At 47.0% G+C, this 27,526-nt stretch overlaps 1 protein-coding gene across 5 annotated transcripts in view; it reads left to right on the top strand.

The window, feature by feature from the left end:
- Nucleotides 1-27,526, top strand: part of GABRA3 (gamma-aminobutyric acid type A receptor subunit alpha3) — a 63,879-nt gene that overhangs the window by 15,145 nt on the left and 21,208 nt on the right. For 2 of the 5 annotated variants that reach the window (XM_061356748.1, XM_061356749.1), the window contains exons 4-5: nucleotides 22,690-22,757; nucleotides 26,279-26,499. In XM_061356748.1, coding sequence (XP_061212732.1) covers nucleotides 22,690-22,757; nucleotides 26,279-26,499 — 289 coding nt within the window. Of the gene's footprint in view, nucleotides 1-10,801; nucleotides 10,940-17,177; nucleotides 17,343-22,689; nucleotides 22,758-26,278; nucleotides 26,500-27,526 lie in introns of those variants that run through there. The other 3 variants (XM_061356751.1, XM_061356752.1, XM_061356750.1) reach the window with 3 other exon arrangements.

The following is a 27,526-nucleotide window of genomic DNA, read 5'->3' as shown; positions in this document are numbered from 1 at the left end:
TGGTTTTCCTGAGAGAGCACTTGGCAGTCCCTCTAGATCCAGAGATAGCTCTCCCCATTTCCATCAAGCATATCTTTCCTTTGCTTTTCTGAAGGTATGAGAGCATCCATTAGCACCACACAGTCCTGCCTTGGTGTCTGTGGAAAGGACAGACGTGATGGTATTGCACACACACACAGACAATAGGTGTCTAAATTATGGATCACCAGGGCATGCAGCCCCCCTTCTTGGCCTCACTTTCCTTGTTCTGTATGAGACAGGTCCCCCCAAAACACTGAGTTGGGGTATGGAGGGCTGCAGCACCTCTCAGGGCTGCGTGTGCCCAGGTGCCTGTCCCCAGCACTTGGCCAGAGCCCTTTCCTTGTGTACTGGGAACCGAGCAGTGTTTGTTTAGGCTTTGGGAAAAAAGACTGTGTAAGCAACAGAGTGTTGATGTGGCGACTTCTCCCCTCAGGATAGCCTCTTTGTATTTATTTTCTTATCCCCTCTGCTTTCACCATCTGCTGCCACCCACTCTAATAGCTCCCATGCCAGAGCTCCTCTTCTTACAAGGATGCTGCAGACACAAACTGAAGCAAACCAGTGACAAGGCTGCTCAGGAGTGCCCTGTGCTGCAGAGTCAGGTTCCAGGCAAGGGTATTCCTTTGCCTTGCTGCTGCTCCTGCCTCCCAGGGCTCTCCAGCAAGGAGTCCTTCTAGTCTCGACGGCAAGTAGAGGTTTGCAAGCATACTCCAGGATATCTTAGAAGAGGAAAGGTGGGGGAATGGGGAAGGTGGCTGTCAGACCCCTCATTCTGCAGGCATGCCACATAGTACACTACCATTGGTGTCACAGAAGTCTTCCATGATTGGTAGCAGGTTTCTCCCTGTCTCTGCCAGGTGAGCTAGGACTGGCTGTGTTTAGGACAAAAATTAGTCTTTTGTTTGGCCCCATACCACTAAAATAGAGTCTGGGCTTAGGGAAGGAGTAGCTGCATAAACATCGTGTATAGAACTCAGAGAACCATCAGCAGATAACCCTTGTTTCCCTTAGGAAAACACAAGGCAGATTGGTTATTAAGTCAGAAGAGGAACAGAAATGGACCCCGAGGGGATGGAGACATCTGTTGTAGTGGCCAACTTTGTAAGATAAGAAAATCTCCTACTGAGAGAGTTTTTACGGACAGCACTGGCCTCCACTCCTGATCTGGAGCTGTGCAATTGCACAGATCCTCTGCCCAGCCCTGCAGGGGCTGTGATTAGGGGCATCTATTTATAGCTCTCAAATTCTCTTTGCTGGGGCTTCCTACAGAGCTGGTGTATGGAGAGGCCTCATTCAGTTTTGAACCTGGAGCTTGCCTTGCTTGCAGAAGTAGGAGAGAGGAGATATGGCCAGGAGAAAGAGAGAAAACTGGCTGACAAAGAGACAGACATCGTATACCCAAAAAGCAGAGACGCTCAAGGAGTGGGATGTGAGTGATGGAGCTATGAGCGATCCTCCAAGAATGACTGATGCACAAAAATACCTTGCGTATCCTTGTGCTGCTTACTCTGAAGAATGAGTGGAGCTCTGCAATCCTCACACAGGCCCAGTGATGCCCAGTGCACGAGAGGGGTAGGTGGCTGGGTTGTCTGAGGTTCAGTGATGGTCCCTGTGCAGCTGTACCTGCTGCAGCCTTATTTACTATCTGATGAAGTTTGGGTCCATTGGACTGCAACCCAAACACAACCACCTCATGAGTGCCTGGGGAGGGAAAAGCAGGGAGAGAGGTTTCCAGACTTTCCCCAGCCTTTTCTATCCTTACAGCCTCAAGAATCCTTTTAACATGCTTTGGCAATACAAAACGACTGGGGAGCATCTTACTGCTCAGGGAGGAGGCACATGGGGCCTTTCTGTAGCTGTTTGCACAACAGGATAGGGATTTCTTTCAGTTCAGCCACAGACTGTCTGCATCCTGGGGGACAGGGTGTATCTGAGGTGCTTTTTGGCTTAAGAATGAGGAACTCAGAGGGTATCTGGAGCTGTGATGGACAAGGTCTCTCTGTTGGGTGTCTGGGGAGACCTGTACTCCAGAAAGCTGTTGGCCTTTTCCAGGGGATGCTGAGGAGGAAAGGATTTTTCAAGATGAGCTGTGAACCTTCTAGATAAGCCAGTTTCTCCGACTCCAATTAAAAAGCAATTTGTACCATGTTAAGCAGCTAGGCGAAGATCAATCGGTGTTATCCCTCCTGGATGCAGCATTGCTTAGTTTACCACTCGCAGTATTTCCTTGAAGCTTCTACCACATGTCTCTGGAGTCCCTAAAAGGCTGACTTGGCCCCACTGATGTGCTTCTAGACAGTTGTGAGTTAGGAGCCTACTGAAGTTTACAGGGCATGGGGTTTAGTGGGACCAGCAAACAGAGGCAGCTGAACTAAGGCAATGCAATTTGCTAGGCAGAATAAGGCACTTGGCCCCTTTGGTTTATTATTCCTTGGGGACAGGGCATGGTGCCTGATCCTTGTCCTCAGGGTTGGCACTAAGAGGGTCCTATGCAGGCAGAGGGCAAGCCGCTGTTCGTACCTTCACAACTGGCATATCCAGAGAGTAAAAGCAATCCAGGCTGGCGGCTGCCTCCTCTTCCACATCTCCACTGGGCTGCTTTTCGTGGCTTAGTGTCGGCATCTCCCTGCCCACACTGGGATCAAGCATGTTTTGGTGCAGGCTCTGCTCGCAATAAGACTCAAATCAGGGATGCCCAGCATGGACCTATGGTGCCTTTCATCTGGCCTCACTATGTCAGCTCTGCCCTGCTAATGGTTTTGATCTGTTGCCACCTGTTAATATTTATCCTGCTGATGTATTCCTTTTACTCTTTTGTGAGCACTCCTTGGCTGAAGTTTTTCCTGTCTCTTCTTTCTGTGGTGCAGTGTTTCTTCCTGCCTTTTTAATGATGGTGTAGTTTGGTAGGATGGCTTCTGAGCAAGCGAGAAACTTCTGTATCCCTGTCTTGCCATGTGAATATCATTGATGCAAGTGCTGATGGCCAGGAGGTTTTGGACTTAGGTTCAGAGCAGCTCCCTTTAGGTTGAGATGCTCCTGTGAGGTGCTTGATGTATCACACTTCAATGCATCTGTCACTTTGTCCTGCCCTCCTGCAGGTAAGGGCTTGGCTGTTTTCATGTGAACATGAAGGCAGAGGGGCTGAAATAGTTGAAATAATTAAATTATAGAGCTGCCTTCTCTCGAAAGTACATTGCTCTTCAAGCTGAAACAGTGAGAACTTACCTGCCTGGCAAGGAGAAATCTGACTGCAGTGAGAGTAACCTGTAATAGTGGTAGAAATTGTTAAATTGTTCAGATTGAAGAACTAAAATCTGGACAAAATCTTGAAATTGTCCTTTTCCTCTGCAGATAGGCTGCAAAGCCCTGAGGTAGGGCCCTCACAACCCCTTCGGGTGATGTAAAGCCACAACATGCAGCAGCCCAGCTTCTGGGTGCTCAGTGGAGGCAGGTGGTCCCTCAGCAGAAGTATCAAGGTGGTGCTTGTTGCTGTGGGGACACCTGAGCAGTGGTGGCAGAGTCCTGCAGCGTGTCCTGCTCCCCACTGCAGCACTGTCACCGGGAATTGATCTGGTCTTGAGCTCTTCTGCAGCTTTTTCACCTGCGCCTGATGAAGCTGCCTGCAGTTTGTCATGTACATCACCTACGTCAGCTGTTAATGCAAGAGAAGCGTTAGATAACAAACCCAGTGGTCCTTTGTGGCGTGTTGTGATTTCCAGGGTTTCAGGACTGTGTTTATTCTATTTCCATCTTAATGTTCCACCTCTCCTGACTTCTCATCTCTTCCCTCTGATCTGACTTCATGCCTTGTATTGATTACTCCAGGGAGGAATTTGATCCTTTCTTAGAAAAAACAAAATCCATGTCTTATCTCAGACAAAGACAAAAACCGGAGGCTCCTTGATGAGTTTTAGTTTGAAGCTTAAGCATTGCTTGAACAGCATTTTCTTCTATTTACCTTTCTGGGCAGCGGAGACCCTGCTCTGTCTCATCAAACTTCTGAAGTTAATATCTATGAACAAATTAAAGGTTGTCTTCCCCTTGGGTGCAGCTCTCTGAAGGCAGCTTTGCCATGGATTTGCACAGCCCCACTGCTCTCCTCCTTTCCTCAGGAATCCCAGTTGTACTGCTGTTTAAACCCACAGTGTACAGGGAGGGGAAACTGTGTGAAAAGGCATGCACACATCAGAAGGCATCTGAGGAATACGAGCTTGACAGCTATGCCTAAGGGTGAAAGTCTTCTCTTAAATAAGTTATGAATTTGCTTAGGGCAACAAGCCTGTATCAAAGCTTTAGGGATATCACAAACACTCCGGAGGGGTCAGAAACCCATTGTGAAAAGAGAATCATAGCTTTTGGTGTGAAACGGTGCCTGGGCTTCAGGTCAGCACCAGGTCCTCTGAGGGCTGCCTGTTCCCCTGCAGGGCCATGGGAAGGAGTGGGCCATCACCATGGGTCCCTGCCCAGCCACCCTTTACATGGGGCAGTCGTGTTGCCAGTCACCAGCAATGAGGCTGTGCTCTTCAGAGGGGCTGCAACCAAGTCCCCAGGCCGCCAGGGTTGTGGAGAGGAAGGTGCTTCTTTGGATGCCTTTTTTAAGATGATGCCTTCGCTTGCTGTGTATGTTTCCAATGAGGAGTCCGCATATCCACACCTATAGGCAAGGAGTAAGGCTTTTCCCAAAGGATGAGATTTTATTTTTTTTTCTAGGAAAGTGAATCCATTTGGAGGAATTTTTTGTATTGGAGTAACATCCCACAGCTTGAATGGTAGGTAGGACCTGCAGTGAATCAGTGTGACTGTTAGGCAGGTGATCGCTGCCCAAGGGGAAGCTGTCAGAGGTGAGAAGATGCTATTTGTTTATAACAGCTTTGGAAGCAGGGAGCTGGTGTTTAAGCATGTTGAACATGTGTTAGATGGTTTTAAGAACATTAGTAGATGATGTTAGAGATGGCTATAAACTTCTTGTAAGGATGTCTTTATTGATCTGCTGGACCACAGCAGCTACTCATTAGAATTTACATTCATTTAGTCCCATGTAGAGGATTTATAGCTTGTCTTTCTGGATTGTGAAATAAGATTTTTATTATTATTATTGTTATATATTATAGAGCTTAAAACCCATGTTAGTTGCTTTATTCTGGGAAGCTGGTGGTAAAACAGCCCTCCAAATATTGAGGAAACAGCAGTTATTTTATTCGTTGTGCTAGAGGATAAAATGTTTTCATCAGTTGATGTGCCTATACAGAGGCACTGATTATGTCTGATGAGGTAAAGTCATTGATCATGTTGGTGGTGAATTTTAGCCCTGCTCCATCTGGAAGAAGCAATCAAATCACATCTACCTGGGCCCCCTGTGGTAGAGGGATTAATGCTGCTGATTCAGACCTGTTAGCTTGTTAATGCCGTTTCATTTATTTAAAGGTTATTGTTTGATTAAATAAAAATATTGGAGTGTTCATGAGGCTCTGAGAGATGCATGGGGCTTTAGGGAGTGAGATGCTGCAGGATTATGAGGCTAAATCATGCAGTGTGCCTTAACCAAGTGCTGCTAAAAGTCAGAGTGAAATTCTCACCCTATTGCAGTAAATGACAAAACTCTCACTGAAGTGGGGCAGGAATTTCATGTAATGATTGCTTTGTCTGTACGTACAACCTGCAGCTTTAGGTGTTTGACCCTCCGAGGCAGATTTTTAATGTTTATTAAAAAATAAAGTCTTTGTGGAGTGCTGGCAATTTTAAGCATGAAGAACAGCCTAGAGAACTTTGTAATCTGCACTGTGCATTATGAGAAAAGGACTCCCCATTCACTTTACCTTCTCGAAGAAGAACATTCAAACCAAAGTGATGAAAACAACTGGCATGGAAAAAGAATATGATTTATTTTGTTTCCCCCCAAACCTGCTGGAAAATCCTGTTGGTGACAAAGTTTAGCCTGAATTAGTAGATAGAATGGTTCATGACTGGAGTAAAATCATGTCTGAAAACTCAGGATGCTATTTTCAACATTGCAAAAGTTGCTTCAGATGCCTCTTTTTTGGAAGGGTCAGCTCTAATACAAGAAACTGCAAGGGAAGGATTTGATGACCATAAAAAATCCCCAAACCAACAAACAAAAACTGATGCAGCAATTTGCAGAAAGGGAGGTGACAGAGGCTCTGAGCAAGGCTTACTGCACCCATCTGGATTCCGGTCAAGGAAGCCCTTTGTACCCATATAGAATACATCAGATTCCTGCAGCCCTACATTCCTGTTACGTACCTGAAGACATGTCTCCTGGAGAGCTGTGAATGTCACTTTAGCCAGTTAAAGCCCCTGTCTTGCAAAAATGAAGATCAAACTTCTTTCCACAAGTTGTGTTTTCTGTAAAGGGTCATGCGGGAATTGAATTAGAGGCTTTTATGCTTGAAAGATTAATGCTCTTCCTTTTGGAGAGATGAACCTGGGCTTGCCTGAGAATTAGAAAAAGCCTTTTCCTAGAAAAGGGCCCCTTTTGTTTGTGTGGGGAAGGGTTAAAGAGCAAAAGGATGAAATCCCCTTTCTTCTTTCCTGATCAATCTAGCCATCATTATGAGAGAAGCTTTCTGATAGTTTCTCTTTGTCATGTAACATTAATACCATTAAGTCCACTTTGGCAAGGAAAGCGATGTATAATTAATTTGCAAATCAGGGAAGTAGATGTGATTTTTATACAGAATAGAAGGTCTTTAACTGCAGAAGGCATTGTGTGGGCATGGCCATGCTGAAGATGGGATCTCTGCTCTCAGGCTGGGAAGGAATCCTCCTTGAGCATCCCCCTCCCAGCAGTGATGTTGAGACCCAGAGATCCTGTTTCAGGCTGGTTCCACTTGTGTGCCGCTCTCTGTGTATACACCTTTTGTGGGTCCCAGTTTGATGATAGACAGAAAAGAGCAGAACAAGAGTGGAGTCAGGTGGGGAAGGGGTGAGGTATGCAAGTGCCTCTGAACACCTGCAAGTTGGTTGAGCCACGTGAAAGCATCTTTAAGGCTCCCTCCATCCACTGCATCTTTTTGGTGTTTTGGTTTTATTTTTTTAAGCCTTAGCTCTGTTAAAATTATTACTATTTTGATGCAGGATGCATTAAAAAGTGAAAAGGAGAAAAACCCAAACCCTATCTAGACTGATTTGTTCCCAGAAAGATGCTTAATTTTGTATGTATAATTGAAAGGGGCTAAATATAGCTGTATTAATATTTATGGGCCTTATGTTGGAGTCAATACAAGGGTTGCTGTTCAAGGCAATTAAGCTTTACCTTTTCACATCTAGGATTTCAGCATTTGGAGATGACATTAGTTGTGTGACCTGCATCCAAGAGAGAAAAACATAAAAGCATACCATTATCCATCGAATATGATACCCTGTATTTAATGCTATTTGTGACAGGCAGTTTGTCTCCAGCAAGGATGATCTCTCAGAAGCAGGACTGCTCTCTTCATAGGAGGGAAATCAGTAAGCTCAGAGGCTTGCAAAACTATCCCTGCAGCTGATGCTGTGTTTTGGGAGGAACTGAGAGACTGGACTATCTCATGGCATCAGAAAGTGGGCATTGCCCACCTCTGCTGCATTGGCAGCTGCTGGGAATGAAGGGGAAATGGTTATGGTGGCACCTCATGGACTCCAGTAGTCTTCATATACCCTGGAGCTGCAAGAGTAGGAGACATCACCCTCAGTAGCTTGTGAGCGGGAGTGCATGGGGGGGGGGGGGGGGGTGGCTGCACCCTATTCCTGGGCTCCAGCTATCTGTGCATGCCCAGAGGGCTAGTCACAACCTTCATGTCATTAAAGCACAGGGAAAGCAAATCCTGTCCAGAGATCTGAGCAGCTGTAGGGAGCGTGTTCACGGGGAATTAGGTCGAGGCTGTAACGATGAAAACAAGTCAGTTTGCGTTAATAACAAAGGCAGAATGATGATGCGCTTGATTTCTAAAGCACTGCCTTTCATGAGAAGGGTATCACCAGGATAATGTGACAAGAGTCCTGGCAGTGCTTGAATTGGCCTGCATTGCCGCTCTTTGGAAGCTGCAGCTCCTCACTGCTCCAGTTAACAAAGAGGCTGTTAGGCGCTGTGAAATCTCTCACTGATAAGGACTGTCTGAATCCTGCCTCTCTACTAAATTTGATCAATGTGTCAGATTTTGCCTTTCTTCAGTCTGGACTCTAATAACCGCCTGTGAGGAGGAAGACTGCATTGAGGAGCATCGGTGGCTGCTCTGCTCTGCAGCCTTCTTTGGGAACAAGGGGTTTATGTGCCAGCCACAGGGCAGATGCTCATGGCCATGGCTGTGGATGGAGGTTATCTCAGTGAGGATGAGCTTGGTGCTCATTCCTGCTTCTAGCACTCATGTGCCCCACAGAATCTGAAGCTTTGTGGGGTTGTGTTTTGGTTCCTTCGCTGGTGCATTGTGTATTTTAGTGGTTGGAAGCCTTTTAACCCCCTTCAGCAAGCAGTAGGGAATGTGTTTTCTGATGGCTTTCATTATCTTTTGCTGTTGGAACAAAACAGGAAGGGAAAAGCAGAAATCAAACGGCACACCAGTGGAGATAGAAATGATGGCCCCACTCTTAGTGACAGGGAATGAGATTTTGGCTCCAAATGGCCCTTCTGAATCCGGCCTTGGCTCTGGGGATTCACATCCAGTGATGCTGACCCCAGCAGATCAGTGCATTTCCAATTACAGGTGACAATATCCTTGCTGTTGGCATGATAGCAAACGATTGTTCCTTGCTGTGCCTGAGGGTGGGCCAGTGCGGGGCTGAATCCCACCTCTTCTCTGTTCCCGAACAAGGGCAAGCCAAGCTATATATTAAGGAACAAGGAAATTGCACCAGTTAAATTTAAAAAACTCATTTAGCTAAAGCAGCACAAGCTCCCATGAATATTTATCTGATATTATGGAAGCATGTGGACTCCCACCTACTTTATTAAATTGATTTTCAATAAAAATGCAAGTGGAAGACGTTTGATTAATGGCTGCTAGGATGGCACAATTATGGTGAAGTCTGGAGTCAGCAAGAAGTGTCCCCTGAGCCTCGGTGTCCCTGCTGGAGGCTGCGCTAAGAAAATGTTTCTCAACGTTCTCCGAGAGAGAACAGCAATGTTTGTCCATGTCGTTTCCACGATGGGGTGAGCAGGAGCTGCTGTTGTGCTGCTGTTCGGCTGGTGCACGGCTTTGCTGAGGGCTGACTTCCCTGCCCTTGAGGATGGTGTGTGCCTTTTCCTCTGCTTTTCACACCCCTCCGAGCAGGCTGCACCTGAGAATTAAGCACAGCAGTGAGCTTCAGCGATCATGTCGGGTTTGAGTGAGGCTCCCTGGGCCTTTGAATTTAAACATGCCTGGGATTAGCTCCGTCAGCCTGTGGATCCGCTCAGCTCCTACCAATTTACCTGGATTTGTCTCCTGAAGGAAGGCAATTTGAGGCTGTAATGTTACAGCTCTATTAAAGAGCTCTAGGATGCTTTCCCACTGGGACACCTGCCATGGCTGGCGCTGCCTCTTTCCAATTAGCTGTCAGGAGCTTGGGTGGGAGATGCTGCATGTGGTGCAAGTGAGGGTCATGGGTGCTGGGGAGCCTGGAAATCCCTGTGGTGAGGAGGAATTCTGCACTCCTGGAAGGCAGTGGGGCTGGGGGCTGCCTGCACAGCCTGAACAGAAACTGTCCTTGAGGGTCTTGCAAAAACTCTTTAGGAGCTGCTGTGGATGGGGTGTTAGGTGTCACTTTGTCTGCAGGGGTGTTCTGAGTCAGAGATGTAGGGGTTTGGGGTGTGACGGTGAGGACTGTGCAGGAGTGGAGGGAGGTGGGTGGTGTGCCTTGGTGCCATAGGGGAGAAGGAGTGTGAGGCAGGTCCATCTCTGCCTCCCTCAGCTCCACACACATGGAGCCAAGAAAGGTACCACAACGCTGTGAACCACTGCAATAGTGGTGCCCAAGTGGCACCAGATAACCAAGACCTGGGGCACAAATTCTTCCTGCAGCCAGTGTGGGAGCCCCATGCACAGGCTTCTGCACCAGGGAGCAGGATCAGTGCTCTGAAGTTCTCACTCTTTCTTAGAGGGCACGTGGTGCTCAGTGGGCTAGGGGCATATGGCATATGGAAAGCAGCTGGGGGGAGAGACAGTGCAAATCCACTTGATGCTGCCTTTGGAGGCTGAGAGGCTCTCATAGTGGTCTCTATTTTGCAGTATTTCTGGTTTTTCTCTGCATGCAAATGTATAATGTACCCATGAGGTGTCTCTGCCTGCAGGAGAAGAGGGCGTCTCTGTGCAGCACCCATGCCAGCAGGCAGTAAATGGGTGCAGATGCTTTCAGCATCTTTTGAATTGGTTGGGCATTCCCCTGCTGCATTACTGGGGAGCTGGGCTGACAATGGGCTTGGGGGGAAAGGGAACAGAACAGAAAGGAATTAGGAAGACTAAAAAGGGGAGCAGGTGCTGGGTATTATGTGTGTGGCAGAAAAAGAGAGGCAAGTTCTGATTGAAAACAGAAGCTGAGAAAAGGCAGATTGTCAGGCAGCATATTCTTGAAGACAGCTTTCTCCTCTGTAGGCTGAGTCACCTAAGAAACGTGTCAATAAAGCACACTCGCAGGCACTGTCTCTAATAAATATATATTTAAGAGAGACATTTCTTCAAAACTTCTGCTGGGAGATGTCTAATTCTGAAAGGATGGCACGAAAAATGACATCTCCCGTGGAAGCAGGGAGTTGCCATGGGAACTGGAACGCTTTGAACGCACGTCGCTAAAACAAGAAAACATTCTCCCCAGCAAAGGAAATTAAAAATTACATCTGGAGGCACCTGCCCTCCTCTTGTCCCTGGGAGCATCGGGGTGTTACGCAGTGTATCATAAGTCATGTAGTGGGCAGAAGAGAAAATGTGATATTGGTGCTTGGATTTTTGTGAGTAACTGTGATAAAAAGCTTTTCTGTCCGCAGGACAGATGATGCTTGTGCCTGAACGGTGCTGGGGAGGGGAAGGTTTAGAGCCATAATGGAATTTCCTCTAAAAGGGTTTTGCTCACCTGGGGCTAAAACAGCCCGAGGACACAAATAAGCCCATCTCACTGTGGGTGGATCACCCTGCTGCTCCAAGGGTTTGCTGTTCCCATTTGCCAGCCAGGGACTTCCCTGGGAGGCATAGGGAAGCCAGATGAGAGGGGATGCGATAGAGGGGCACGAGATTTATCCTGCGCTTTGGAGAGTCTCCATTTACCCTTGCTGTCTAGGACAGCAATCACAGGAGGGGTTATTTCTGCATGGCAGAGGTGGACCACAGTCCATGCTGTCTAATGAGTTTCTTGCCGTACTGGAAGCAAAGGGAGCACAAAGAGCTGGGTGAGCCAGTAGTAAGGAGAGCTTGTGCTGTACAGCAGGACTCCAGCACCAGAGGAAGTGCTAAATTGACCAGCACAAGGCCATATGAATTAAATACGTTGATTTGTATGATGTATTGGCATTGCTGAGAAGTAAATGAGCAGTGGCCATGCAGCCCAGTGATCTGCGTATGACGGGGAAGATACAGCTCAATAAGGACCTTGGCTCTGCACACAGCACTCACACAAGCAAGGACCACGTTGTGGTGTGCAAGGAAGGGAATGAATTTGTCTGCATTGCCCTGGGGGTGGTGGTGAAGGATGCCAGCAGCGTCACCAGAGGAACACTGTCACAGGAGCTGATTAAGTTCTCTCACTGAAGGAAATGCCAGCCAGGAGCTAACGAATAAGGGAACCAGAGTGCAAATTACTGTGTTGCACCCTGCTATGGTTTTCTTGTATCTTTGTCTCAGTACCTGGCGTTAGCCTCAAGGGACAAGGTTGTGAATTAAAGGGACCCTTCCTTGCAGCTCTACCACAAACCCCAGTCACCACTCTTTTTCTCTTTTGCACACTACAGTCCATCATATGGTCTGGCATTCCTCAGCCTGCAGAGCAGCCTGGAACACAAGATAGAGCCAGAGGCATGGGCAGGCAGCGCTAAGGCTAAAAGGCAGATGGGGAAACTTAGGCACAGCAGAAACACATTGCATGCTCAGTGCCATTGCGCAGATTAGCATCAGTGATGGGTTGGAGCTCAGAGCTCAGCCTGCAAACTTCATGCATTTGATTGAGACATCTTGTTTATTCTTTCGCCTTCCACAATGACATAAAGTTGATGCAATGCAGTGTGTCTCTCATTTGATTTTTCTTGCATTTCCTTGTTTGCTTCCTGGCTTTCCAATCTTTCCAGATGTTTTCCATGTATCAATGATTAACAGGTTGGCAATTGCGGTTCTGTATTGCACCCTTGTGCTTATCTTTTTCCTGGGGATATGCCTTGATCTGTGATGAATTACAGAGCTCAGTAATTGCTTTACAAATGCTAAGGATTTTACTGTCACTGATCTGAAGTTTTTGCAGCTCTGCTCTTCTTCAAGCACACATAGCCTGTTGGGAGGTGATGGTTTCTGTTAAAGAAAGGTTTGCTGAGAATGAGATAATGAAAGGTTTGGTGTTTTTAGGAAATGGAGTAAGCAATAACATACTGGAGCCAGTCTGCAGGCTCCCTGATGGAGAAGCTTTAGAGGTGAACCATGTCCATGCAGGTTGTGGTTAAGCGTGGCTGAATGACTGACTCTCTTGGCCAAGTTACACACACATGAAGGGATACAGCAAAAGCAGCTGATGGCTGCTCTGTTCTGGTGCCTTCTCTCTTTTGTATATGTGCATGGTTAGTCACAGTGCTGGAGGACAGGACTTGCTGCAGTCTTTCCTTGATGATGCTGTGCACCAAAATCCCTTGCTGCGATCAACAGGAGCATCTTCACTGGCCCCTAAAGAGAGAAATGAACTGCAGGTGAGGTCAGGAAGGCAGGTCCAACACAAAACATGGGTGTTTTGTAGGGAACATGGAGAGGTTTGTCTGATGCTGAAGTATCAGTCTGGCATTTTTGCCCTTATCTCATTGCTCCTTCCCATGTGTATAGCCATGCAGGCACCCTGCAGAACTGTGGTCAGCAAAATTCCCCTGGCTTTGATTTCATTAGGGCCACAGCCATGTGTACCAGCCAGCAACACGGCGTTGTCTAAATGCTCTTCCGCTGTCCACTGGGAGCAGCAGGGATTCCCTTTCCTCAGTGCTTCTGGCATAGCCATCAAGGACAGCTTTAATACTGAATATGTTAAATTATGCATGCTAATTCATATTCACACATTTTCTCATGGTATTTATAATATATAACAAACATGTTGCATCTCTCTCCCATTACCACAGGGTCTCAAAGCTCTGTAGAATCTCTGAAAGTATGCTCATACATATATATTCCTCCTCTGTCTTCATGGCATCTGAGGGTGTCCTAAGTCCTTAAAATAGTAACTACAGTAGCTTTGTTCATTCTGTCTTTTCTGTCTGTAGTAAAAATAGCACAAGTAATTTGTAGTCTCTGTTTGTAGTCTGTATGTGTGAGAATGAGGGGTGTGCGTAAAGCCTTCATGACTGCAAACCTTCCAGCAATTGCTCCTTCTGACTCTCTTCTATCTGACTCTCCTGTTCTGCTTGGACTTAACAATTGCACCACATCCTGATTCTAACCTCTGGATGTGTGTTCTCTGACACTTAATGCAGTAATAAGAATACATGCATATGCATGCCTGCACGTGGTAATGAGGGAAAGCTAAATTAAACTACATGAGCCAAATGCATAGCTCTTCTGAGTGGTGCAGTAAGGTTTATGTTTTTGCCTGGGCTCCTAATGAAGTAAGGCTTATCATATCTTTCCTTCTGCCTTTTGTTTTCCAAAAGCTTTTGAGCTTGTTGTCTGATCTGAGCACAACCTGACAGAAAGGTATCTCAGAGATTTTAAGTCCCTGCAAGATGTGAGGAATTATGCAGCTGAGTGGAAAAAGACCCGAAGTAGAGAGAGGTAACTAGGTGGGATGAAGTGGTGTTAGGCATCAGGAAAACAGGCAGGAAAAGCTGATCTGTGGGAAAGCAGGGTTTGTTGGATCTACTACTGTTAAAGCAGCATCTCTCTCAGGCTGTTTTGCTGGACAGAGCTCTAGCCTGCATCCCCTACTCTTGATAAATGTGAGATAATGCTCACTTGGCAGCAAGGAGGAACAAGATGTGCCCGACTCCTCTGCTTTCAGCAGTAATTATGCCTTGATCCCAACTCCATAGCCAACGTGGTACATAGGCATGGAGAGAGCTCAGACCTGGGTCAGAGCTCATGTATAGTGCATTTGGAGACAGTTTAGGAGATTTTTAATCCCATGAACTAAGCTGATCTTCCCTCAAGGAGTTTGTGCCTCAGGTGACTTCTGCCTCAGGGCTCACCTAGGAATTAGACATCCATCTAGGCATTACAGTGTGCCATAAATCCTAGACAAGCCATGCTCAAGTGATAATTGGGTCATTTCATGGTCCTGCATCTAGTTTCTGCAGAGGACTCTGGATGCAGCCGCGTTAGAAAGCTGCGTATGCGGCATGCTGTGTGAGACAGGGAATAAATCTCTTCATTGCATCAGCTCTCCCATGTCCGTGCTGAGAAAGAGAGCCAGGCTGTCTCTTTGAGGGATTTGACAGGCATCATCTCACTTCATCTGGGCTAAGAAATTAAGCACATGTAATTGTAGACCATGCTGATCTCTCTCATCATGTGTGAGTGGTTTTGGTGTCTCTTGAGAGAGACCCTGAAATTCTTTGACTCCTTGCTCCCCTATGCTGAAATATCCAATCTGGGGGGAGAAAGGAGAGAGGACACAGTTGGAAGTGATAGCACATGCATATCTGTGTTTACAGATTCTCTGACTTCTCTCTAGTCTGGCTGGAGGACATGCAGTTGTAGACATTGATGTACTATCACACTAGGGAGAAGGTAGCGATTAATCACTGTGGCTCACTTGGGAACTGGCTGTACAGAAAATGCTGGCAGTCCCAGGGGATTTGAGCAGCAGCAGCAGGGAATAAGCCAATCCCTGTGAAAAGATGCCCAGCACCCCAGGACAGCAGGGAAAGGCTGGATGCTTTCATGGAGAGCAGCAGATAACCTTGTTTCCTGTGTAAATGGAAATGTTCCTTTTTGATCGTCACTCTGCAGAAGTCGCTGGGAGTGTAACTGAGGTGGTCAGATCTGTTACATGGACTGAGTTATTTCAGTTTTACGAGTAAGACAGGGAGAGCACTTCTGCAAGCAAGCAAATAGCCAAGCAAATCTGCATTAGACAAATAGGTTTTGACACATAGGCACAGCTAGATAAGGATCTGATCCAAAGGTCTTGCTTACACCCCCCTGCAGGCTTTTACTCACCCCTGCTTTTGCTGAGATAAGACATTTGTTTCAGACATTTGTATTGTTTCTTTCCTTACTATGTGGTTTATTCTGTGGAGTACAAATTTCCCAGTGTTACGTCCCTGGTTGACCCCACTTTGCAGTGGATGAGCGTCCTGTCATCTTTAACCATGTTGTCCCAGATAGGAGCATGAGGCTAAGGGCAGCCTTTGGCCATGGTCACCCTCATCTTTATGCTAGCAAGAGAGAGTCAAGTACCATTAGTCAGTCAGGGTGGGCTGACCTATTTCTGGGGTTACTCTTCCCCATAGACAAAATAGGGCCAGTGAGGTCTGTGTTATGTCTTGATGCTTCTGCCCGAGTGCATTTTCCTGGAGACATGGTGGTGTTTAAGGAAGTTTGGGGAATTAAACCTGATGCTGCTGTTTGCTCTGTCTGGCCTGCAAAGGACTGGGCCAGCCGCCAGCCCCTCCTGGTGGCACTCTTGGCCATCATCACTAGCATTCAGCATTGACTTCTGTGGGCTGTGTAGTGACCTACCAAAAAGCCTTTGCTTCTTACTGATTTGAACTGCTTCAGTTCTATATATGGAGGCCGTTACAGTTTATTCCTATGTAAGGAAGGCTGATGACAGGACCAAGAGACCCTGTGTATGTTCTGGCTTATTCTTCTTCTAAGAAGAACATACGCACGCTGCTGTCCACTTTTGGGCAAGATGCCTAAGGCTGAACTTGTCAAACATGGGTGAATGTCTGTGGTTTGAGACTTGGCTTTTGCTTTTGAACAAATAATCTCATATTCAAGGATCCGGGTCACTAAAAGGCAAGCCAGTAAGTATTTCCACTTTGGAATGGGAGTTTGAAGAGGTTGTCTGTGATCTCTCTGTATGTTGTCTAAGATCCCCAAGTCAAAATCAGTTGAGGAGAGAGAAAAGGTGGTGCTGAGACCTGCACTCCAGTTCTACTCTGCCTTTCACAGATGCCGGAGGAAATGCCAATACCTCCTTGGGTTTCTTTGCTGTCTCTTTTCCACAGCCTTCCTCTCCTAACCCATACACAGTCTCTTCTCCCAGGATACTTGCTGTGGAAGCATCCCAGGTTCAGTAGGGATGTTTGTGGTCCTGACATTGGCAATAGCTCATGCTGCTTTCTTGACATTTGGGTGGCAGGAGCTCCATCAGTCTATGTCCTTGGAGTCAGCTTTATCCCCTGGCTGGGCTGGGCAAGACCACAAGGCATTAACTGCACTGCAGTGATGTTCACTGAAATGTTTCCTTCTATTCCTCAGCTCCCTAGCAAAAAACGCAAGAAAAGCATCATATGTGAGAGCCTTGATGGCCCCACTGCAGGAGAGCAGCAGTGAAGCTACATCAGGGGTTTTGTGTGTGGATGGTGATGTAGAAGATGATGTGTTTCCATTTCTGCAGCTCTTTCAAGGGACGCTGTGGGGAGAGGCAAGGTTACCCGCTCCCCGCAGGCACCTACCCCTCTCCCAGTACTGGCATGGCAGTCCCAAGGGCAAAGTCACAGAGGCGGTACCGCATGCCACCCATCCAGAGATGTGCCCTTCATTCTTCAATGCCTCTGTGCTCACTTAAAGGAGACACAACTGAGCTCCCACTTCCCAGAAAAAGGCAACACCACAGGTTAAAAGACCATCTGAGAAACCAAGGTAGGAACTCGGCAAGGTAGGGACCAAGGCAAAGGCAACAGCCCTGATGTGATAGAACTGAAGCTGTCAGAGAGGAGCGAACAGAGGGAGTTTCTGGCTGGGGGCCTGCATTGTGCCACCTCCAAAGGCAAAGGCTGCCTTGGGTTGTGGTGCAGCTTGGCTCCAGTGGGCTCATGAGGCATGTAGTAAAGGTCATGGAAACCTCTTTTGTTCCAGAGGCTAAAACTGGAAGGAAAATTAAGTCACCCCAGTGAAAAGCTGAGAAACCAAAGAATGAAACACCCAAAAAGCTTCCATGTACAGCCTCAAAAATTACCTTCTGCTGATGATTAATAGGCACGGCAGGGATTTGGGAGAAGGCACGAGGTGGCATTTGGTAGTACAAACTAATTTCTTGTGTTTCCCTTCTCAGGGACGCTGAGTCAGCTGTAAAGCACCATCCTGTTTGGTGTGCTTGCTTTGTGTTTGGGAAAGAGCTATGCAGCATCCCTGCTCTCTTCACAGTGACACTACCCTCAGTGCAGGCTAATGGGAGTCCTTCCCAAGGGGTATTGTACATTTGACAGGACACCGGATAGGTCCTTGGAAAAGGATCACTGAAATAAGGTTATCTCATCAAACTGAGAAACCCCTGAGCTGAGGATAAATGCATTTGCAGTTTAGGAGGGTGTTAGGGGTATTATCAAGCTGTTAATACACTTTTTAGTTTGGAGTTGGGATATTGGACTGGCTGGAATTCTGAGCAGGTTATAGGGAGCTGTCCTGGGTTCAGCAGTAGCAGTCATTTTTCTCCTTCTCAGTAGCTGGTGCAGTGCTGTGGTTTTGACTTTCAGCCTGGGAACAGCGCTGGTAACACCGATGTTTTTAGTTACTGCTCAGTGATGTGTACCCTGACCAAGGACTTTGTGAGCCTCATGTTCTGCCAGGGAGGAGGGGAAGAGGGGAGGAAGCAGAGACAGGACACCTGACCCAAACTGACCAAAGAGGTATTCCATACCACAGCACGTCATGCCCACTATATAAACTGGGGGCAGTTACCTGGAAGGGTTAGATTGCTGCTCGGGTCGGGCTGGGTATCGGTTGGTGGGTGTGAGTGCTTGTATTCTCTCCCCTCTTTATTTCCTTTATCATTATTCTCATCGGTAGCAGCAGTGGTTTGTGTTATACCTTAGTTACTGGACTGCTCTTATCTCAACCTGTGGGAGTTACATTCTTTTAATTCTCCTCCCCATCCCTCTGGAGCAAGGGGAGGAAGTGGGGGGAGTGAGACCAGCTATGTGGCTGGGCTTAAACCACAACAGGAGCCCAGTGTGGAAACATCTACCTCTAGGAGCTGGTTTGGGGCAGATTGAGGGTTTGAACCCCTGGGTGCCAAAGAGCCTGAACAGCACTGTCCTCCTTTCTAGTCTCAGCCATGCCATCACACACACAAACACCAGTACAAATGGGCTCATTGCCTCTGAGCAACCTCAGATCCCTGTACATACCTGGGGTAGAGCTGGAGCACTGCCACAAGGAGCACAGACTCCAGAAGGTCCCCATCCCTTCCCTTATCCAGCTCATCTCCAAGATAAGGCTGTGCAGCCTCTCTGACGTCAGTGCAGCAGCCAGGAATCCCCTGCATGAAGCCGCAGTGGCTTTGCCCCTGTTTTAATAGTGCACATGGTTTGGGAGCCTCCAACGCTTGGATGCAGGCACATTATTTGTGCCAGCTTGCGGCATAGCCTCTGGGAACCCCTGCCTGGGAAACGTGACTGTGTTCAGCACATCCGCAAACCTCAAGAGCTGAAACACAATCGGCCGAGTCGATTATATTACAGCTGAGGTTCTTAAATAAACAGCACTTGATGAGTGCAGCGGGATGTTTTATAAGAGTCTCCTCAGCCCCCCGTGCCCCCCACCTCTCATAATCACTTGTAGAGGCAGCCCTACCGTCCGCAGCTGGTGAGGGGAGAGGCAGCGAGGCAGTGTGATTTGTATTCCAGCTCTGCTAATGCTCCCAGTGCTTCCAAGAAGCAAGTAAAAATAGCACTCCGTCACTGTGTAAATAATAGCTATCTCCTCACGGGTGCAGGGAGTCACGAGCATTTAAAAGGGAGATTGCGGGAAGAGGGGATGTCTGCCTTGAGCCAGGGCCAGGAAGATGGGGCATGGGGACTTGGAGTAGGGAAGGGAGGATAAAACGGAAACCCTGAAGCACCTCAGCAGCAGCAATTGCTGCTTTACACCTTCTGCATGCACAAGCGAAGCAATTGATGCTGCTGGTGTGGGATCCTGGTGGCAGGATCTGCCCTCTGCAGAGCTAATAGGGATGTTTATCACCTGCTCCAGCAGCTAGATCTGGCATAGCGAATAGTTGGAGGAGAGGGGTAGCTTTTAAAGCGAGGGCAGGTGTAGGGAGTGCCATGGTAACACTGTGGGAAGGGATGTTACAGCTTTTGTTGTACATTTGCATTGCAGATCTGCCCAGCTGTGGGGGATTTCTGCAGGCAGGAGCAAGGCAACATTGCCTGGCAGGGACTGGGCTTTGGGCTGTTTTGGGAGAGTAGCGGCTCTGATTGACCTGCAGCACCTTGTCCCTGCTCACGCGCTTGCTCCAGATGGTTTTAGAAAGAAAGATGTGCTGAAGCTTGGCGATAAACTGAGCCTATAAATGGGAAAAGAGAATCAGCCTCAGACAAATGGCTTGGGAACATGGCATGCCCTTCAGGTCTCTACATTCTGCCCATATTTAAACACTGAACCTGAAAATCTCTTGTTTTGTGACAGTCTCCAGGTGGCAGCAACTTGGGGCACGGTGAGACTCAACAATGCACCGTTCCCTGTGGCAACCAGAGGTGGGCTCTGGTCCTCGCTCCACTCCAGCTTCCCACCTGAACCAAGTCTCTCCTGTTTTTGCTTCCCCACTTATAAAACAGGACTGGCAGCATCTGCCTGCCACCCCGGCAGGCTCGAATGCTCAACTCACTTGTGCATGTAAAAAAACTTTGAGTCACAGAGAAGGATGATGCTAGGAGAAGAAAATGCCATTTAATGTTCCTCAGCAGGTCTAGGGAAAGTGCCTAATTCTCTACTGTAGAGTCTGTAACTATTAAATCTTTAGTGAGAACTGGGCAAGACAACAAAGCTGCAGTGAGAATGGCTGTGGATGGAGAAGGATGAGCATTTCCCTGCCGTGTCTGTGAGCAGACGCAGGAGATGCTCCTCTCTACCTTGCTCTCGCTGCAGTAGATGCAGTTTCTTCTTGTATAGGCTCCGGGTGTGTAGGTGTGAGGGTAAGGAGAGGGGAGGCTGGCTGAGGAACTCCTGATTTCTCTGGAGGAGATCACCTCACTAATACAGAGCTGGGCAGAGCTGCAAGCAGTGCAGGTGCTCTTTGGCTGCAGGATCACAAAGGAAGCACATCTCTGAGGCTGGACTTTGCTCTGTTCTGCTGGTGTTTTAGTTACCTCTGGATTTCCCAGCTCTGCTGAAATCTCCACTTGTGCAACAATGATTGGATTTCAGAAATCCCTCTGGGATGTGTCTTAGCAGCACATATGAACTGGAAAAGTTCAGTCTGGCTTTTGCCATGAACGGTCCTACAAAAGGGTCCCACCGAGTTCAGCGGGTTTGCATGGCCTGGCCCAGGGGGTACATCTGCAGTCTGGAAATGAGGATCCTCTTCAGACCTGGGCTGTAATTAGTGAATTAATTTCTTAATGCCACTATCTTTGATTGGATTTGCCAATTGATTGAAGGGATGGTAAAGGGTCTCTCAAGCTCTGTGACAGCAGGATACGGACATAAAGGCTCAGGTAAAGATAGCAGCATCATATCAAAAGATGTCCAAAACTAGTTCTGCCTTTTTAACTCCTCATCATTTCCTGGATCCCTTCCCTTGGATCCCAAGATTGCACTGTAAAGCATGGGTCCTGTCGTGGATCCCTCTGCCCCCTCAGGTGCAATGGTCAAATCATTCTGCACCTCACAAGGACTGGCTTCACTGGCCATGGACAAGCATCAATCCCCATCTGATAACCATGGCTGTAGATTATTATATTGGGCAAACTGAATGCCAAGAAGGGAGGAGGGGAAGGGAGAGAGAGTTTGTGTTTTCTCTAAAACATAATTAGCTTTCTCTCACTGCATGTGTTAGCAGAAAGAGCTTCGCTTCACTAAATGTTCTTGTCTGCTGTGTATCTCATTTGGGGACTTGTTTGGAGATGGAAAGAATACCCCAAGTGTTTTAAGTCTTTCAGAAGTAACTAATTTTGTTCAGGATGATGTCTTGTAGGCTTTTGGGTGTTTTGGAAAGTGTACCGCATACATATTTCTCTTTAACCTCTTTTTTATCACATCAAGATGAGATCAAGGGTTACTTATATAGCACAGTAATATCAGCCAAAGGCTGCGTCAGAAGCTTTCCAGCCATAATAACTAAAGGCATGTATATGTATATTTTAGCCATTAAGGAGAAAACCCTGCCAGAATGCATTATCTTATTTTTGGATACAAAACTTTGAAGCACAAAACTAAGCTTCATAGTACTGCAAGATAACTGTCAGGGGACAGAAGGATTTCCTTAACTGAATTGAGCAACAGGCCATCCAGGCTACTGAAAGCTGCTGCAGTGGCTAAAATGAGGTAATGTGCGTAAACCATGAATTCTTTGGGGCTCTAAATTGGCTCTTTCATTGGGAAAGCAGCTCTGAGCCAGCTAATGCAATGCAGAAGGAACACAATGGCATGAACTATCCCTAAAGTGGTGAGGATTTATGGTAAAGTCAATGCACCTCATCCATCATTTTTTCAGGACAGCCTAGTGGGCAGAGTGTAGAAATCTGGCAACTCACTGTGCCTTGATTTCCCTGCAAAATGGGACAGCAGCAGAGATTTCAATTAGGAAACATGCCAAAATTGTAATGAAGTCAAGAGCAAGAGCTGTATGTGCTGTTCAGCACACACGCTGGTGGCTCTGTTCTGCAAAGCACTTCAGTTTATCTTTACCTGAAGGCCTGTGATTAAGGTTTCACCTGGGTTTTAGTGCTTGGGGTAGGACCTGGGGCTCTGCAGTTTGACTGGGGCAGGGAGGCTGCTGTTCAGCATCCAGGAGGGTGGCACATGCTGGGATGCAGGGAGAGTGTGATGCAGGCAAGCAGCAGCTTTGCAAGAGCAGTCACTCACCAGAGCAAGGCTTTTAGGAGAGCAGCAAACACAACGGCAGTGAAAGGCAATCAGAATATTGATTCCTTTTACATACCGATAAGCCTGAAGCTGTAACAAAGCCAGGGTTTCCTGAAACCGCTGGTACATTGCTAGGCTGTTTATCAGGCTGGGAGACACAAAGGCATTTCAGATTAAAAAGCGTTTCAAAGCATCAGGGCTTACCTCTGTATTGAAAATGAGTGGCTCTGTACCGTGTTATGTATCATGTAGACACATACAATTTGTAAATATGCATTGTCTGGCTGTGCAGGGCATATTCATCCTCAGTGTAAGCACGGAAGGGAGCAGAGCTACATCAGAGATTAATTTGCCCAATTAGGAGTGATAAAATTGGCCATTGTTCAGGGCACAGCAGAGAGCAGGATGCCAGCTTGCTGAGGGCTCACTAGAGAGGCGCCTGGCAGGAAAACCCACCACGTAACACAACCAAACCCTTTCCTTGTACAAGCAAAATCAGTTTTCTAATTGCTTTTTTTCCCCTCTTTTCTCTTGTTTTTTGTCCCAGACAGTGTAACCGAAGTCAAGACAGACATTTACGTGACAAGTTTCGGCCCTGTCTCAGACACGGATATGGTAGGTGCCACTGGCTGGCTGCCTCATGGGGGATGATGGTTTCTCCTGCAGCATCAGTGGAGATGCCCTATCCTCATCCATGGACAACCTGGGCAAAAGTGGGATTTTCCTAACTGACAAGAACATGAGCAAGCATCCCAGCTGTCTGCCCAGGCACGAGCACTCCTCATCATCTTCTTGAACACCGGAAATGCAGGTGGTAGACGAGGTTGTTTCTCGATGCTTTTGGTCTTTCAGAACCCAACCTTGGAGGGTCAGTGCCTTTGTAACACTCAAGCACACGTTGCAGTTTTGGGTCTTCTTCTTTCTTGCAAGTGCAGCCTAATGAAATGGGGAAGTCTACCCACAGGACCAAGATCCGTGTGTAGCATGCACCACCCATTACATGCCTTGACAAACACCTACACTGCGGCTAGCTTTCCTTGACCTCACTGTGTAGAGGAAGGAGGATGCTACCTGGGAAGAGGGGGAGATATCAGGACCTGGGTTGTTTTGCTCGTGGTGCCAGAAGAGAACAGCTCACCATCAAAGTGTCCCTCGTGCTTGAACTATAAGGGAGGCAAAAAAAGAAAAAAAAAGAGAAAAGAAAAAGGGTGAACTGACTGCAATGTTTTGACATGTTCAGGGAAAATTATTAATGAAAAGGCCTGAGGTCTGAATTTAGGCTTGTATTCCCACAACAGTTTGTCTCCTAATTAAAATAGGACTGTGGAGCATAATTAATAGTGAGCTTTCTCAAGAGCGTTTCTTGCAGCTTACATTCCACACGCTGCGTACCCAGGCGCACAGAGTTGGCTGTGCCTTCAGGACTGAGAGCCTCCTGCACATCCCGTCCCAGACATGACCTAGGACTGGCATACATAGCCCAGGGCAGCTCTGGGCAGTCCAGGCCTTGGAGGAAGCACACTTTGGGAAAGGGAGCAGGCATTGCTCTCAGCAGCAGGGTCAGGAAAATGAACTGGATGATCTTCTTTGGAAAGACCACTCCCTCCAGAGTTAGAAGTTCATGTCAGTGTAACCAAGAGCATTAATCTCATCTCAGCTCCCCCTCCATCTCGTTTGCTTTCCGACTGCAGCAGAGACCCATAATATATTCAGCAATCTTAGCCCTTGGGGAGTATCTGATAATTACTTCCAAGGTGGAGCATATTTGATTAAGGGAGTGTGTATAATGAACTGTGAAGAAGAAATATGAGGTATTGAAGAGAGGAAGGTATTCTCTGCAATGTGATTTGACAAAATGAATTTGAAATCAGGAAGACAGTTAAAGAATAATAAATTATTTCATGTGCTTTAGTTCCATGTATTCTACAAATGGATAGCAAGTGTGTTTTAGCCTGCCATTCTGGTGCTAAGTACATTCAGAAACATGAGAAACTTCAGGAGGCATAGAGAGAGCCTGCTCTTCTTCAGTGGTTCCTTTCATCTGGGAAGTGGGGAAGTTCCTCCTTCCCTGCTCTCCTCTGCCTGGTGATCCTGCTCCTGTCCCTCCCACAGTAATTACTCACTGTGATGGAAAGCTGCTCCTGCACATCTTGATGCAGACAGAGACTGTAATTATGATGATGGAGGAGAGGCAGGTAAAGCTGCTGTGGAGAGCGGAGGAGAGCAGCTGGTTTTAAAGCATGGAGGAGGACATGTAGACCTTCTCCCTGAGATGCTCCAAGCGACTTCTAATCTCTCTTTCAGTTTGGTTGAAAAAGAGAGCCTGGTAGGACTTGACACATACCTGAATCTTTGGTACTGAGCTCTTGCAGCTTTGCCTCAGCCCACAGAAAATTGAAAGGGAGAAACCAAGTTCAAGGGATTTTTATACTCTGGTGCATGGACTCTGGAGACAGACTAGGTCTTGATGTTTCTGATCACTTCTATAAGGTGGAGAAGTAGAAGGTGCATAAAGTAGAACAAAATGTGCTTCTTGGAAAGGGTAACTTGGGAATGATGCTCTCATGGAAAGTATAGAAAAGAGAAGAATCTGAACATGATTTCTTATTCCTTAGGAAATAATTCCTTTGCATAAAAGAAGGAAAACAGACCCTGGGAAGTTGTTATGAAAGTTTTGCTTCTTTGTTTGTTTGTTTAATTGGAACAGGAGCTTAGTTAAGTAATTTGGCTTTTCTGATAAAGACCTTTCCCAAACCTACTTCCTGGGACTGCACGCAAGCTCATTCCTTTGGTTTCATTCCTTTACTGAGCTTAAAACCACAAAGTGAAGATCACTTCCATGAAGGGCAGAATACCTTATCTAGGGCAGAGCCTGTGGGAATGGAGGATCTTCTCTTTCCTTCCCCTAGACAGGCTTCAGAAACTTCACATTTGAGCAGCGGTGGCTCTGTGGCCTGGGAGCAGGGATGAATTTCTTCACCAAGATGCTTTCATTCAGCTGCCATCTGCTGCAAAACCTGTAGGAATTCCTCTGACCTGTAGGAAACTGATGCGCAGCTGCTTTTAAATGCTGCTGAGAAGAGCTGCAGGAAAGAAATCACTCACAATGATAAGTTTAGTCGGTCCTGCAGCCTCCAGGAACCAGTAAATAAAGACTATGAGTCTGCAACGGCAGGGGAAGAACAGCTGGGACACACAGATCGGCTGAAACTCCTGTCTCTCCCTGAAAGCCTCATGAGCTAATGAGCTCCTTCATTAGCAAGAGGAGGTGTGTGCTGCAGAGGTGAGCAGTGCTGCAGCCCGTGCTGACAGGCTAAGACTTCCCTTCAAGGGACGTGAAACCTCAAAGGGCACTGGATGGCTCATAAGGAGCAGCAGCTCTTTATGCCAGGCACTGGGCAGATGGGTTTCATTTTGCCCTAGGGTGGCTGTGGAGCTGGCAGTGCCTTTGCTGCTTGGTCAAGTGGCTGCTGAGGCTGCGTGCACTAAGCAAGGGGCTGGCCCTGGCCACATCTCAATGAGATGACTTCCAGTTGCCCCAGCTGGAATTTGGCCTGGGAAATGGTTTTCTACACCAGCTGATAAAAAGAAAAAGGGGAAGAAAAGGAAAAAGGAAGAAGAAAATAAATAAGAAAGAGGGAAAAAATAGGGAAAAAAAGAAAAGCCACAGGATCTTGTAATGCAAGTTTGCGAGGTCCTTGATTCGTTGCTTTTCTAGAGGTGGTCTGGGGACCAAAATAACATTAAGACAGTGTCATGACACTTCCTCCCCTGAAACGTCTGGATAAAGGTGGTGATGCATCAGGGCTGCCCCAGGACTGAGTATTGGCCAGTGGAGGATGTATTGCTGCTTGTCTGCCATGGTCAGAAACACTGAAACACAAATGTGTATCATATGTAAGTCATTATACAAAGTGTGGTAAAGGCCCTCTCTCCTCCACAGATTTCTCCGCCACCACTAATCCCCACTTCTTATTGCATCACACTTCGTGTCAACCAGAGCCTTCTAAAACACAGTGTCAGTGACCAAACACAAGCTCAGTGACCAAAAAGGTGTATCATTTCTTGAAGCAGCTTGTTTGCAACAAAGGGCTGAATAAAACAAGACTTCTTTTCCCTCTTTTTTCTCCACAAAGGAATACACTATTGATGTCTTTTTCCGGCAGTCCTGGAGAGATGAAAGGCTGAAGTTTGATGGTCCCATGAAAATACTTCCCTTGAACAACCTGCTGGCCAGTAAGATCTGGACTCCTGATACCTTCTTCCACAATGGGAAGAAATCTGTTGCTCATAACATGACAACACCCAACAAGCTGCTGCGCCTCGTGGACAATGGCACCCTCCTGTACACCATGAGGTAAGTTTGTATCTCCTGGGACAGGGTCTTCTAGGTCCATATGCACATGCAGGCAAGGATGGGACCTCAGGGTTCCATCCTCAGGGTCCCTTCTGCATTTCAGCAGGGTTTGTGCAGACTTCCATTGAATCTGTTAGCACACTTGATTCTCATGCTGCTGCTTTGCTGGCTATCCTTGCTTCCTACCAATGTAGCATCACTGATCCTCAACTTAAGCATGTTTTTACAGGTAGCTTTTTCCTCACTGTTCATGTTGATTTTTCTCTTTTATGTGATGAGGTAGGAGTGTTGAGATCTATAGTTTGTGGAGTTGGTGCACCACCCATTTTATTTTTGTTCCTGAGCTCTGATGAGATATGAAGTTACGTTTCCAGTACTGGTAAGGGAACATTAGGATGGGAGAATATGTTATTCTGCAGCAGGTACATTTGTTCAGCATGTTACACCAGAGCTATTTGAAACATCTAATGAGACCAAGCTTGTTGTTTGAATGGGGGGGGGGGGGGGGTTTCCTATTTCATGGAATCAAAAATCCAAATCTGTGTCATGAATGCACATCATTAGGAAAAAATCACTGAGCGTTCAGTGGGAACCCCAAACATGAGGTTGCCTTGCAGCATGAGACCCCAGGCAGTGATACAGCCTGTGCAGCCCCACTGTGAGCTCCAGCAACTGGGGCATTCCTTCTAAAACATGAGTCACTTGGGGAGCCATGCTTGGGCAGTCATCTTCTCTAGATTTCTCACAAATGGCCCTGGTACATACATCTACCACTAAGCTGCAAGAGATGGAGAACATTAAGAGAAATGCCTTTGGGTTAATTGTATGTTTGTTCTGCAACTATTCAGATGCTCCTGTATGCTTGTAAAGTCTTCACCCATGTAAATACTGTTTGCCACCTGGGGTAGATGCACTAATTCACCTTCCGAGGTAAATGGGCTTTTAAATGAAACAGCAAGCTGCTCATAGATGCACAAGAAAGGTACGGAGTTGGTTTTGGGAAGGTGTAAAGATTTATTTTCATAAA

This window comes from Neopsephotus bourkii, unplaced genomic scaffold, assembly GCF_033783945.1.
Source record: "Neopsephotus bourkii isolate Nb327-2 ecotype Australia unplaced genomic scaffold, CSIRO-AGI_Nbou_v1 NB_867, whole genome shotgun sequence".
In the NCBI taxonomy this organism is placed as follows: Eukaryota; Metazoa; Chordata; class Aves; order Psittaciformes; family Psittacidae; genus Neopsephotus; species Neopsephotus bourkii.
Note: the sequence above shows the minus strand (reverse complement) of the source record. Positions and strands in the feature narration are given on the sequence as shown.